Below are 14,546 nucleotides of genomic sequence, written 5' to 3'. Positions count from 1 at the left end.
ACTCCTGGAAGCGAGGAGAAGACCTGACACCACAGTTCCCAGTCCCTTGCAGCGTTTTGAGTGTGAGCTGGGAGCGAAAGGGGAACAATGGGAGGTTGCCCCACATTCCCTTTTAAAATGCTTTTTTCCCATAGGGCTGCCTCTGGGCTGTGGCTGCTTTATTAGATAAGAGGTGCTGGAATTTCAGCTCACAGTGGCGTCTCCCTAGGCACTGTCCGGCTCCCCAGAGGGGCAGGTCTCTGCTGAGAGAACACTGTAGAGAACACACGAAGCCATTTAGCAGTAGCATTCGGGCTGCCTGTCTGAGTGTGTGAATTCAGTCCAAGAGCTGCAGATGTTTCGGTTATTTCCTCCCGGAGTTGGAGGGAATAATAGAAGGTTACTGTTGTCACAGTAAGGAGCTCTGCAGCTGGCCCCACTTCCTTTTATTACCATCCAATGTAAACAGATGAAATCTAACTGCTTGGATCACCAGAAGGATAGATTTTTCAACCAGAAATTCCTTATTTCTTCTTCCTTTTTCTTCGAGCACCCTCAGTCCCCTTCTGGGTACCATTTTTTTTCATCACTGGGGAGTGCATGGGCAACTGGTGGCTCAAACTAAGTACATTTTTTCAAGCTCACACTCTTTTCTCAACAGCCCACGCTGCAGGAGCAAGCGGGGAGAGACCCTGTCCTTGAGAGTCAACTGTCTACTTACCGTGGCCGTGACACAACAGCTTGGGTAACCCCAGACAATCACTGGGGGCCTTCTCCCACACCTCTGGCTCCACCCAGCCCAAGCTTCCTGTGAACTTCCTCCCTAAGGCCCCCAACTCCAGAAGCCAATAAGTGGCCGGGAAGAGGGAGATCCTGGAGCTGCCCACTGAGGAATCACAAGCAAGACAAGTGCTGGGGAGGCTGCGGAAGGCTGGGGGTAGTATGTGGGTGTCATCACTAACAAGCCATGGCCAGTGAAGCTGCAGGTGGGCCATACAGTCCAGAAGTTTTTGGTACTTTCTTTTTAACTGGATCTCAAACCCCTGATTCCAAAGAAATTTTACTTGGAATTCCACGATAGAAATGACTTGTAACAGAACTATTGTTTGGAGAGAGTCAGTCAGAGCCCTGGTCTCCTCCCAACATCCCCATAGTGACATGTGATGGGGGCACCAAGGAATACAGTCTGAAAACTACGGGCTCTCTCTAAAGAGGAAAACACTAGGCAAGTCTAGAGAGTAAAAAATCTACCACGTGGTCAGTTAAAGGTGGAGAGGAGTCTGCCTCTGCTTTACCCCCTGTATTTGTGCTCTGTGTGTCCTTAGAAGGAGCAGTCTTGGTCCTTACAATAATAATCTCTAGCTTCCATGATGAGCAAAAAGTTCCATGAGAGAGACAAATCATATTTTATCCAGTAAACAAATTTCATAGTAATGGGGGCCTCTATCATAATCCAGTTTATTGATATCCGGGATGACTAGCTGAAGGGGTAACTTTTCATGGTGGCACAAGGATAATGACAGCCACAGGGCCCTGAACAGGGCACTACAACCCAAAGCAAACTCAAAGGGTGCAGGTGATGGAGTGTGGGTAAAAGACACACCTAGAAGAACGAGCTCAACGCCCAGACTCTCCTTCCTTTCCCAGTCCTTCCTTCCCACATGCAAAAGATGCACTTCTTCAGTTAGAAGAAATCTTTTGTTATCTCCCACACTAGCTGATATGATGGATTCAAATCAATTACAGCTAATCCCACAGATCTCTGGGATATAGCCTGTAAGGTATCCTTCCAGTTTCATTCATTCACCTGGGGTTCATTTCTGTGACCTCCACTTTCCACTGAGACAGCCCAGTGTAGTAAAAGAGCTCCATGGAAGGAATTCTAGTCTCTGACTTCTAGATCTTGCTTCCAGTTCTAGATCGTCCATGCCCGGACTCTCTAACCCTGCGCAAATCACTTAACCTCTCTGAGCTGCACACACTGCAGCTCATAGAAAATCCTACAAAATGAGGGGCAGGCATTGGGAAGACGAAATGAAACAGAGCCCATAAAAGACGATGAAACTATAAAGCCCATAAAAACGTGAGGTATCCGTGTTATTAAAATTATTTAATTAGTGGACCAGACACATTTTACTACATCACTCCAGAACTGCTCCTGGAAATGCTGTTGTGGCTCCTGCCATGATTGTACACCTACCCTCACCGGGCGAGGAATGTGGGTTAGCGGCAAGTGCTTGGCTATGGGGATCCCGGGCTGGACTTTCCAGCCAGCCTCCCTTTTGGTGGTGTCTGGAGCAAAACAACACTATAAAATAACTGCTCGAGCAGCCAAGTGTAGAAAATTAAAAAGAAGGATCACTAATCCAGACAGGAAAAGGCCTGATTTATTGCTCTAACCGCTCTGTCATAAAACGGCGGTGAAACAAAAAACACCATTCTATAGGATGAAGGGAGAGGAAATTTGGAGTTGGACAGAAAATCCGAAGGAAATGAAAGTGCTAGCGTGCTCTGAGAAGTAACTCTCCAAATATGCCAGTGGTGACCTTGATGTTTCCAGGCCTCCCCAATGCCTTCCAGACCTCAAGTGCTCAGCTTGCCCTAAGTGGCGGCCTCTCCTCGCTAATGGTGCTGAGAACTCCACTAGGGATCCTGGGGTCTCTCTCGTGTCGTCACCGGCCCGATGAGAACCTAACTGAGAGTGAGGCTGGCAGGCGTAGGAGATGATGAATGAGGCAGGCAGGAAAGGCTCGGTTTTCAAAAGGCACCTTCAGATAAGGGCTTTCTATAAAGACCACCAAAGTTGTAATCCTCTGAATGCAGTCAGTGGCCAAAGGGCCACTCGGAGAGGCGGGCGGACCCATTTTCAAAAGCAACACGAGGTAGGAGGCACAGGGAAAAGGCAAACTGGGCTTACCTGATCTAAATCTCCTTTCTCCATCACCAGTTCCTCCATTTCTGGTGTTGGCTCATCTTCCAGGAAGGGATTGGTGGATGGGGGTGGAGATTCGAGTTTTTTCTGTTAAGCAGATATGAGAAAGAGACAGGTAATTTCTGAGCATATTCTCAATGCCTTTCCCCATTGATCTGCTTTTTCTGAGGCTCTCCAACTGCATCTGATCTAATGAGCAAGAACTGAGACAACACGGACCACATCTCTTTTTTTTTTTTTTTTTTTTTTAAAGTTTTTATTTATTTGACAGAGAGAGATCACAAGTAGGCAGAAAGGCAGGAAGAGAGAGAGAGGGAGAAGCAGGCTTCCCGCTGAGCAGAGAGCCCGATGCGGGGCTCGATCCCAGAACCCTGAGATCATGACCTGAGCTGAAGGCAGAGGCCCAACCCACTGAGCCACCCAGGTGCCCCCACGGACCACATCTCTTATCTCCCAGTCTTCGTACTATTTCCCACCTTCCTGAAACCTACTGCCCACCCCACCCCAATCCCAATCTGGCTAAAACTCTCATTCATCCTTCAGCCCTCAGATTAGAAGTCCCTTCTTCTGGGAAGTCTTCCCTGTCTCTTAAGTTTGGGACAGATGTCCTGCTCCATGTTTTCATCCCACCCAGTATGTCCCATCTGCCCAGGTATTTATCAGAAGGTCACCACTGTCCATTTATTTGTCTTGTCCCCACTAGATTTCATGATGGCAGAGAATCATGTCTGTCTTGTTTCCCCTCCTCTATCTGGGTGCCTGGCATTTCGTACATGCTCCCTAAATATGAACGAATCACAATGCTGGATGGGTTGGAATTCAAGAACAAACTATAAAGCTTATCTTATGTGTTCTAGATTACAGACGAAGTCTCTTCCCAAGTAAGTTTCATTACAACAAGCACAACAAAATCTCCTTGTGAAAGATTAGTTCTCAGGACCCGATTCTGCCCACTCTTTTAAAACATGTCGTTGAGCTCACATTCATATAAACTACTTAATTTTTGGCCCAAATACTTGGATGCTGTTATGTTGCCAGATAAAGACTCAGTGTATGAAGAAAGCCTTGTGATCAACGCATTAGGTCAAGGTAGCCATTAGCAGGACAGTGATTTTTATGGTATCCTGCTGAGAAACTATATGGTCTAACAACCAAGCAAGCATTTAAAATTTATACACTCCAAACTTTGGCTTGTTTTGCTCCATATGGAAAAAAAAATCCCTATAAACTTAAAGCAAAATAGTTTATTTTTACAATTAGGCTATTTTTGGGGCACCTGGGTGGCTCAGTAGGTTAAGCGTCTGCCTTTGGCTCTGATCATGATCTCAGGGTCCTGGGATCAAGCCCTGCCACAGGCTCCCTGCTTCACAGGGTGCCTGCTTCTCCCTCTCCCTCTGCCTACCATTCCCCCTGCTTCTGCTCTCTCTGTCAAATAAATAAATAAAATCTTTTTTAAAAATTAGACTTTTTTTTTTAGAAAGCAATGTATCTTTGAAAACAGTATCTCTAAATGCTTCTTTAAACAGGGTGATCAGACAAGGCCTCTTCAAGGAGGTGGTGTGTGAGCAGAGACCAGAAGGAGGAGGAGCTAGTCAGGCGACGATCTGGGAAGAGCAGTCTCAGCAGGCGACCCAAGGCAAAGGCTGGGATGAGCCTGGTAAGGCTGAGGGACAGAGAGGACAACGGGGGCGTGAGGTCAGAGAGCCGGCAGGAGCCTGAAAGCAGAGCCTTCTGTGGGCCATGGTGAGGGTGGTGTCACCATTAACAAGCGACAAACCTGGGTTTGAGTCCAGGCTCTCTCACTTGCATACATGGCTTTACTTCTCCAAGCCTCAGCTCTTCCCGAATGCCCACCACGCAGAGCTGCGTGAGGATCAAATGAGACCTTGTGTGTGAAGCAAGAGATATGTACATAGAACAGCTCAACGCAACATCCGGCGTGTAGGGAAAGCTCAGTAGGTGGGAGCTCTTGTTAGAACTTAAGGGTTAGCAGAACTGTGGCGGTGCCCCTCTCAGTGGAGCGACTCTCAGGTGAGAAAAAAGTGGGAGCACAGGGCTAAGAATTTCTGTAAAAAAGAACTCCTTTTAATCACAAGTTAAGACCCTGTCCCTGCTATCGTGCCTCTCTGGGATACCTCTGGGAATTGGAAACAATGGGTCCATCAAATTACAAAGGCACAGGCTCCCTGAGCTTCTGCCTTCTTCCCTAGACTCCAATGAGGCTCTCCAAGTTCTGCCTGTACCACTGGCCTATCAGTAAATAACACATTAGGAAAAGCTGATGGGAGGACACAGACTCCTGCTGGTTGGAGGGCGATGTTACTGCTCAGATTAATTTGCCGTGATGAAAGAGTAAGTCTTCCCAGCAAGCAACTGCGAGCACCACTCAGCCTTCTGTGCAAGAGCCCTGTTGTCAGAGCCAAGCAGACCACACTTCTCATTTCTGCTCTGAAGCTGTCGTAAGCCATAAAGAATTACAAGTTTGGGTTTAGATTTTAAATAACTCGAATGACATATTCCATGAGCTCTGGGGCTGCTAAATCAAACAAAAAAATTGCCAAGAAACGAACGACTTTCCAATTTCAAAGGAATTCCTTCTTTTTGCTGTGATGACAGTTGGTTTCAAGTCCATACAGGAAAGAAAAATTCTTCATATAGCAAGTTAAGTCCTACTAATTAAACCACATGGGATCCCAACACCTCCAGAACAATAAGGTCCCCAGGACGGCCAAGCTGTCTGACTGTTAGGAAGAGAACCTGGCCTTAGTCAGTAGTGTATCTGCATCTGGGTCCGCCTGCACAAAGCCTTTTCTGGGGCCCTCGCTGGACATTTCAAATCATCAGAGAAGGAACTCTGAAATTTAAGACTAAACTGTTTCCTTTCCCAGGAGGAGAAAGCTTTCAGTTAGAAGATGAAAATTCCACAATTTCTGCATTTCTCATTCCATATATACTTTATTCCAGCCCAACTCCTGATTTGTCCTGAAAGAGATGGCCTGCAGGCTTCAACTGCTAATGACTGTAAACACAGGGCCCCATGCACCTGGTTTAATATTACTGGGACCTCTCTTGGTACCACCACACTCCTATCTCATATTGTGATACTCATGTATAGGCTTCTTTCTCTATTAGACCGTAGGCACCTGTCTGATTCAATTTTTCATCCTTTCCCAAGGCTCTGCAGAAACTGAGAGCTTAAAAAACTCCTTTTTAAATGTGTGAATAAACCCTGATTGGATGAGAAACACTCAATAAAAACCCGTGTGTGTGTGTGTGTGTGTGTGTGTGTGCGCGCGCGCGTGTGCGCATGCTTGGAGCACAGTCTCAAAAAATATACCCCAAACTATTACACGGTGGACATCTCTGGGGAGAGGGATTTAGAGTAATTAAGAAGGAAGAGATTGTTCTTTTAAAATGTTTTACTCTGGGGCGCCTGGGTGCCTCAATGGATTAAGCCTCTGCCTTCGGCTCAGGTCATGGTCTCAGGGTCCTGGGATCGAGGCCCACATCAGGCTCTCTGCTCAGCAGGGAGCCTGCTTCTCTTCTCTCTCTGCCTGCCTCTCTGCCTACTTGGGACCTCTCTTTCCGTCAAATAAATTTAAAAATCTTTAAAAAAAATATTTTATTCTGTTTGAGCTTTAATAAGCATATATTTCTCACTCTCCTTTTTCTGGTAGGCAAATTATCTGAAGAGTGAGGATGATTTATAACTAAACTCGGTATTTCCTAAAACCCTTAATATTTTAAAATTGTATTTTAATATAATTAACATCAAATTCACCATGTTAGGTGACTTATAATTGAGTGATTTTCAGTATGTTCACAAGATTGTGCGAACATCACCACCATCCAATCCCAGAACTTTTTTTTACTCCAAAGGAAGCCCCATATCCATTAGCTATCATTTCCACTCCTCCCCTTCCCTGAATCCGTGGCAACTCCTGACCCGCTTAATGTCTCTATTGCCTATTCTGGACATTTCGTACAAAATGTGGCCTTTTGTGTCTGGCTTCTTTCAATCTGTATAGTGTTTCTGAGGATCATCCTGTGTTATGTGTCAGTATTTCCATTTGTCTATTAAAAGACTTTTGGGTTGTTTCTACTTTTTGGCTATTGTCAATAGTGCTGCCATGAACATTCATGTACAAGTGTTTGTATGAACATAAGAAAAGTTTCAATTCTCTTGAGCCTATACCTAAAGGAAGCATATGTTACTCTAAAAAAAGTTTCAGATTGCTTTGCCTTTTTAAAAAAATCTGGCAGTTACCCCTTTACATTAGGCATCTGTATGTTAGCACCACGAATTGCATGAAAACAAAGAGTAACTATTTCTTCTGAATCTACAAACCATCACTAACACCACGACTCAGTGCTGGGAGACTAAGCAAGTGCACTGATAAGCGACAAGAATAGAGAAAATAGTTTAAAACAGAGGCTATCTTAAATTTGAAAAAAACTCATAACTTTTGGCCCTGTCATCCAACTTGTATCGTAAGAAAATAATCTCTAATGTGAAGAAAAATGTGTTCATTGTGGCTTTGTTTAGAATAGTGAAAAAATAACAAGTACTTAAGGGTCCAACAAGAAAAGGACAGGGAAATTCTGGCCCATCTCTATATTGAAATATAATGACTGAGAAACCCCTTAAGATAGGACATATGAAGAAAAGCTAACTGTATTCACACATCATAAATAAAAATAAACTCAATATGGATCACAGATCTAAGAGCCAAAAACTATAAAATTCTTAGAATAAAGCATAGGTAAATGCTTGTGAACTTAGGGATGATACCAAAACTCAAATAACAAAAGAAAAAAAAATAGAAAAGTAGAATTTCATCAAAATGGAAAACTTTTGTGTATCAAAGGACATTATCAAAAAAGTGAAAAGACAATCCACAGAATGGTAGAAAATATTTACAAATCATGTACCTGATAAATGATAGAATATATCTAGAAAATATTTTTTAAAAACATACCCACAACTCAACAGTAAAAGAGACCAACAACCTAGGGACGACTGGGTGGCTCAGTCGGTTAAGCATCTGACCTTTGAACTCACCTCAGGTCCTAACCTCAGGGTCCTGAGTTCAGGCCCTGCATTACTTAGGGAAAAAAAAAAGACAAATAACCTAATTAAATAATGGGAAAAGGACCCGAACAGACATTTCTCCAAGAAGATGGCCAAAAAGCACCTAAAAAAGATGTCCAATGTTATTAGTCATTAGGAAAATGCACATCAAAACCACCACAAGAGGGGTGTCTGGGTGGCTCAGTTGGTTAAGCATCCAACTCTTGATTTTGACTCAGGACATGATCTTGGGGTCGTGAGATTAAGCCCCAGCCTGCTTGAGATTCGCGTTCTCCTTCTCCTTCTGCCCCTCCCCCCTGCTCTCTAAAATCAAAGTAAATAAATCTTGGGAAACAAACAAACAAACAAAAAAAAAACAACCTACCACGAGAAACTACCTTATACCCATGAAGATGGCTGTAATAATAATTTTAAAAACCCCAAAAATAATAAATACTGACAAAGGTGTGGAAAAAATCAAAACCTTCCTATACTGGTGATGAGAATGTAAAATGGTACAGCTTCTATGGAAAACAATGGCGGTTCCTCAGAAGGTCAAACACAGAGTTACCATGTAACACAGCAATTCAGCAATCCCACTCCTGGGTATACTCCCAGAACTGAAAGCAGATACTTACACAAAAACTTGTACATGAATGCTTATAGCATTATAAACAGCCAAAAAGTGGAAACAACTCAAATGTCTATTAAGGGATAAATGGCTAAACAAAATGCAAAACCAAAGGAGGGAATATGGGTCAGCCATAAAAAGGACTGAAGTACTGATACATGACACATCACTATGCTAAGTGAAGAAAACCAGGCACAGAGGGCCACACAGTACAGGGTTCCATTTATATGAAACGTCTACAAGAGGCAAATCCATAAAGACAGGAAGTAGATTAGTGGTTGGCTGGGGCTGGGGGAAGGAGGAAACTTTAAGTGGGTGCTATGGTGGGGAGGGGTTTTTTGGGGGACAATGAAAGTGCCCTGGAATTGGATAGTCGGGATGTGGCATAACCTTGTACATATACTAAAAACAACTGAACTATATACTTTATTTTTGGGGGTGGCAGAGGGGCAGAGGGAGAGGGAGAGAGGAATTCTCAAGCAGGCTCCGTGCCGTGGATGTGGGGCTCAGTCTCATGACCCTGAGACCATAACCTGAGTCAAAATCAAGAGACTTGAGCCAAGGAGGCACCCCGAACTGTACACTTATAAATATGAGTGTTACGTGAAATTTTGTTATATAAATTATATTTCAATTTAAAAAATGTATTTTCTTTAAGCAGGCTCCAGCCCCAGTGTGGGGCTTGAACTCATGACACTGACTGAGATCAAGACCAGAGCTGAAATCAAGAGTCAGATGCTTAAGTGACTAAACCACCCAGGCTTAGAATTTTAAAAGTGCAATTTTAGAGGTGCCTGGGTGGCTCAGTCGGTTCAGCATCTGACTCTTGATTTTGGTTCAGGTCATGATCTCAGGGTTGAGACTGAGGCCCACATTGGGCTCCACGCACAGTGAGGAGGCTGCTTGAGATCCTATCTCCCACTCCCTCTGGCCCTCCCCATTCCCCTGCTCACTCGCTCTCTAACATAAATAAATAAATCTTTTTAAAAAGTGCGATTTCAATTTTAGAAAATGAGCACAAAGTCCAAAAATCCAAAGTCCTCCTCTCTGAATGTTTTCTCTTGTCTCCATTCTTGCTATAATTTCTACCTTTTCTATCTTGACCTCATATTACTCTCTTTCCAGAAATAAATTATCAGAAGTTAATCTCTTACGATGTTATTCAAATGAAGGAATACATTCCTTCACCATCAAATAAACCATTTATAAAATGTTTTGAAGCAGAGTGGTGCAGCGGAAGCATGCTGGGCCCATAAAATGTTTTGAAACATCAAAGGAGAGCTATTTCCTTGTTCAGGACGGATGTCCTCTTACTGTGGCGGAAGTGCTGAGACCCCGCCCCTCCCCCATTTGCACGGTCTCCCTGATTCAGGTGTTAAGTTGCTGGAAGGCTGAGGTACAGCCACTCTGGGTGGGCTTTCTTACATAGTGAGCTTTCTGCAAACACTCATATGCTCAAACTGCATGGCTGAAAATCATACCTATAGATTGTAAATTTATAATCTAATTTTAAAAATCAGACAAATATAAATGTATAGTAAAATGACCCCTATAAGCCAAAGGATGATTCTATTTAGAAAGGCAATTTACACAATGGCCAAGAGGAGAGGAAATCCAGCTGCACGAAATGAGAACATTTTAAATTTCATTAAAAAAAAAAAAAAAAAAAACTTCCAAATTTGGTGAGCTTGTTACAAAGACTCAACCCAAACTATTCTGCTTGCCTAGAGGTTGAATATGTTTACCTTGAATCTCATCATTGAGTTACTAAGAATACATGTAGGTGTAGTTAAATCACATTGAGACATTTGCTTTTAATTTCAAGGCATTTTAATTTACAGGGTATTTTGAATCCCTCTTAAGGGCCAGGAGTTTAGGCAATTAGCAGAAAGCAATGGCAGCTCACTTCTTCCAATAAATTATAGCTAGGGTACTATAAACTTGTTAGGGCTAGTACCATAAAACAAGATGAGCCCTGTCCTTAAGGTTCTTTCAGTTTCCATCTCTCAGATGTCAAAGTTGCATCTGTCAAAAAAGAGCCAAAGATGACGCATCACACTGATCAGTTAGTTAGGAGGAGCTGGACTGTGGCACGTCCTTCTGGGTGAGTTCATCGTCTCTTCAGCTCACCCTAATTGTTAATTAGTCAGCAAAGGACTTAAAAGGAACTAAATAATACAGTGAGAAGGGGGTGGGTGGGGCTGGGAGGGTCTTTGGTCAACATGACTCCTTGACTGACTTATCTGTTCCATAACTTTGCAAGGAATTCACAGCCCTCTATGAAATTTGGCATATGCTACAGGGTATCAAGATACACCTTGGTTCATTTTGTAGTTTATTCTGATGCCCTGAAATAAAATGGTAACCACAAGCAATTTCCCAAAAACCAAGGCAGCACAGCAAGGAGGTAAGGAGACAAGGAGCAGCAAGTCATCAGGTGGGGTGCCGAGCAGCTAGACTGTGGAGTCAGGCCACTCAGACCCCCAGCCTGGCCCAGGCCACCTCTTCCCAGCACTGTTGGTATAGCATGGTCACTGGCTATGACTAATCCACCAGCGGCCCTGGTCCTGAGGCCTACAGGCTGCAGATGAAGGTGTGGCCCCACCTGGCCCACAACATGGCAGTGGTAAGCCAGGCTCAGAATGAACATTACCTACAGTGAGGAGCATGGCATTTTCATATTCCCAAGGCAGGCTGCAGTGAACTGATTCTCTACGACCTGGCTTGCCCCAGTGAGGAGGCCGTGGGAGTTCTGCTGCCTTTCTAGAAACTGACCTTCAAGGGAAAACCCTTAGAGATGTTATGGACCAGCCAATGCCAGGACTTGGAATGCAAAATGGTTGCTGGGCCATGATAACTAGGACAAAGAGTGGTCTGGGCAAAGAGTCTGACCTAAAGAAGTTGAATGATTAGGGGCACCTGGGTGGCTCAGTGGGTTAAGCCTCTGCCTTCAGCTCAGGTCATGATCTCAGGGTCCTGGAATTGAGGCCCACATCTGGGCTCTCTGCTCAGCAGGGAGCCTGCTTCCCCCTCTCTCTCTTCCTGCCTCTCTGCCTACCTGTGATCTTTCTCTGTCAAATAAATAAATAAAATCTTAAAAAAAAAAAATAAGTTGAATGATTTGGAGAAGTCTGTGGAAAAGATAGCTGACCACCAGGGGGAAGAATAAAGAGTTTATGGCTTAGCAGGATTCCCTGGCCAAGGATTTGTAATCTGGAACTCTCCACAAACCTTGATAGGAGAGGAAGCAACAAGTGAACAATTGAAGAAATTTATAAATCAATTCTGCCAGAAAATTTCCAAAACAGAAGGCGAAAAATGGTAAATTGATAAAAAAGAAAAGCCAAAAGGTTTAAGTGTTCCCAGCTGACCATGACCAGACCCTCTGGAGCATAGCACCTGCCAGGAGACGGAAGGCTCAGTCCAGAAGCCTGGCCCTGCAGAGTAAGCCTAAGTACAGAGAGGCCACACGGCCCCAAGAAACAAGCCCCTCCGAGCCCTCTCCTCCCTCAGACAAAAGGTACTGACTGTGGGCCAGCTGCCACACTGACATTCAAAGTTATTTTCTAAAAAACAAAACAAAACAAAACAAAAAGTGTTGTCTTCAAAACAGCTTCTTCCCGTTTCTCATAGTCTGTATCTGTTATCCCATTTAACAGGCTCGCCTTGTCCAGAGGGAGCCTTCCTGAGCCACATTACTTTACCTCTTTGGGCCCGTGGGGCATCTCCTAGCACAAATGAGATGTGATGTGTCCTGGGACAGCTCCAGGTTTACGGGCTATCCTGGTCATCAGATAGAACAGGGCCATTTGTTCCCCTGCAATCCTACAGCTCCCTAAATGTAAAAGCAAAATCAGCAGTGAGTAAGGCGCAGCCAAAGGAGACAAAGGGTTCAAAACAGGTGTTTGGCCTAGTGTTACTCAAGCAGCCTGCATCGGGATCTATCTCCCATATGGGTTGCTGGAATACTGGCTCAGAGAACCTGTCCTTAGGCTCCCCTGACTCTGTCCAGCAGAAGCCATGGGCACACAGTGGGGCGCTGCCTGGTGGGGGTCTATGCTCAGTGCTTCAGCTGTAGGGCTGAGCCCAGAGCTGCATGAGTCTCTGTATGAAACCAGGCCAGAAACACGGTGCAAGTAGCACAGAGGGGAGGGCCAACATGAGGTTATCAGGCACTGCTGAAGTCAACCGAATACTTCTCAGGAGAGAGACACATTTCTTCTTCCAATCGCATTTCCACTACCTATTATTTCCTTTTGTGACTTACATCTTATTTAGGGGCATTTTCATTTGTTTCATGGCCTATTTTCTTCCCTTGTTACTAAAAAGAAACCAATTTTGAACATGCAGTAACAAGCAGAGGAGTATACATATGTATTTTTATTTTTCGGTATAGAAAGAATGCTCTGTGGTTCCTTGTATTTTATTTCAATACTGTCATGACTGGCCCTAAATAGGTAGGGTCTTCTGGTCTTACTTTAAAACTGAGTGCCACTGCCACCACTCTTCAGCCCAGTGTCCTGAGGGACCAGCTCCCAATACACCTACTCTGAGGCAGGTCTTACAAGAAGGCAAAGAGGGGATGCCACTGACGTCCCAGGATTTTAGGACTAAGAGCGTGGGGGCTCAGGAAGGTAGTAGAGGTGAAGGGTGAACAAGCGAACAGGACTCCAGGCCCAATCTCTGTTCTGACTTCCCTGCTTCAACCAAAGTAACTGTTTTTCTGCACTTACAGTGGTTGTGTGACCACTGGTAAATCTGAAATGAATATAGCACTTCCCTCCTACAGCTGATGAAGCCCAGCGACTGACCACAGACAAACGTACCTAGCACAGTGTGGAACACACAGAGGATGTTCAAAAATGTCAGCTGTTATTCCATGTGGATTCCACATTAGAATTTGTTAAACAGTTTGGGAGTCCCTGTTTTGGCTCATCTCCCTCATTTAAAAAAACCTGAAAAATGACTTAATTAAAGCATGTAAAAACAAAAAGTATTTTTAAAAAGCGATGGAAATGCATGTGTGTAAAAAAATTTCAAACAAAATACCAGAATAAAATGAAAAAAATAATTCTCTGCTTCTCCACGTACTCTCACTCCAACTTCCTTCCCCCGAACATCCATTGTTATCATTTCTATATATTTTTCTTACACGTTTACATTCATAAAGATGCTTTTTGGTTTTTACATGTGGAATTACACCATATATACTAGCTGCAGCTTCCATTTTCCATTTGACAATGTATCTGAGAGGTTCCTTTTTTTTAAGATTTTATTTTTAATTTTAATTTATTATTTATTTATTTATTTTATTATTTATTTTTATTTATGTGTCAGAGAGTATGTGAACACAGGCAGGGGGAGAGGCAGGGGAAGAGGCAGAGGGAGAAGCAAGCTCCCTGCTGAGCAAGGAGCCTGACGTGGGGCTCGATCCCAGGACCCCAGGATCACAACCTGAGCCAAAGGCAGATGATTAACTGATTGAGCCACCCAGGTGCCCTGAGAGATTTCTTTTTTATGATAGTACATCTAGATAGATCCCACATTCTACCACTATTCCACAGTACGGATATACCATATTTTATTTAACTATTCTTCAGTGATAAACATTATAGAAACCTTTTTTTTTTTTTTTTTTTTTTTTTTTGCTTTGAAGGCTGCAGTTCCCCCTCTTTCTTAGTACATCATCCTCTCCATGTATGGATTTTTCTGCAGACCTAGATGTAAAACTGTTGCCTCAAAGGGCATGCACATGTTAATTTTTTTTTTTTTTTTTTTTACAGCTTTATAAACATATATTTTTATCCCCAGGGGTACAGGTCTGCGAATCGCCAGGTTTACACACTTCACAACACTCACCATAGCACATACCCTCCCCAATATCCATAACCCCACCCCCTCTCCCAACCCCCTCCCCCCATCAACCCTCAGTT

General features: G+C 43.7%; 1 protein-coding gene across 2 annotated transcripts in view; it reads right to left on the bottom strand.

Annotated features, from left to right (window-relative positions):
* VPS53 (VPS53 subunit of GARP complex) overlaps window positions 1–14,546 on the bottom strand; it is a 137,436-nt gene that overhangs the window by 62,140 nt on the left and 60,750 nt on the right. For both annotated transcript variants that reach the window (XM_047706057.1, XM_047706058.1), the window contains one exon: window positions 2,897–2,998. In XM_047706057.1, coding sequence (XP_047562013.1) covers window positions 2,897–2,998 — 102 coding nt within the window. The remainder of the gene's footprint in view (window positions 1–2,896; window positions 2,999–14,546) is intronic.

Source organism: Lutra lutra, chromosome 16 (genome assembly GCF_902655055.1).
Source record: "Lutra lutra chromosome 16, mLutLut1.2, whole genome shotgun sequence".
Taxonomy (NCBI): domain Eukaryota; kingdom Metazoa; phylum Chordata; class Mammalia; order Carnivora; family Mustelidae; genus Lutra; species Lutra lutra.
Note: the sequence above shows the minus strand (reverse complement) of the source record. Positions and strands in the feature narration are given on the sequence as shown.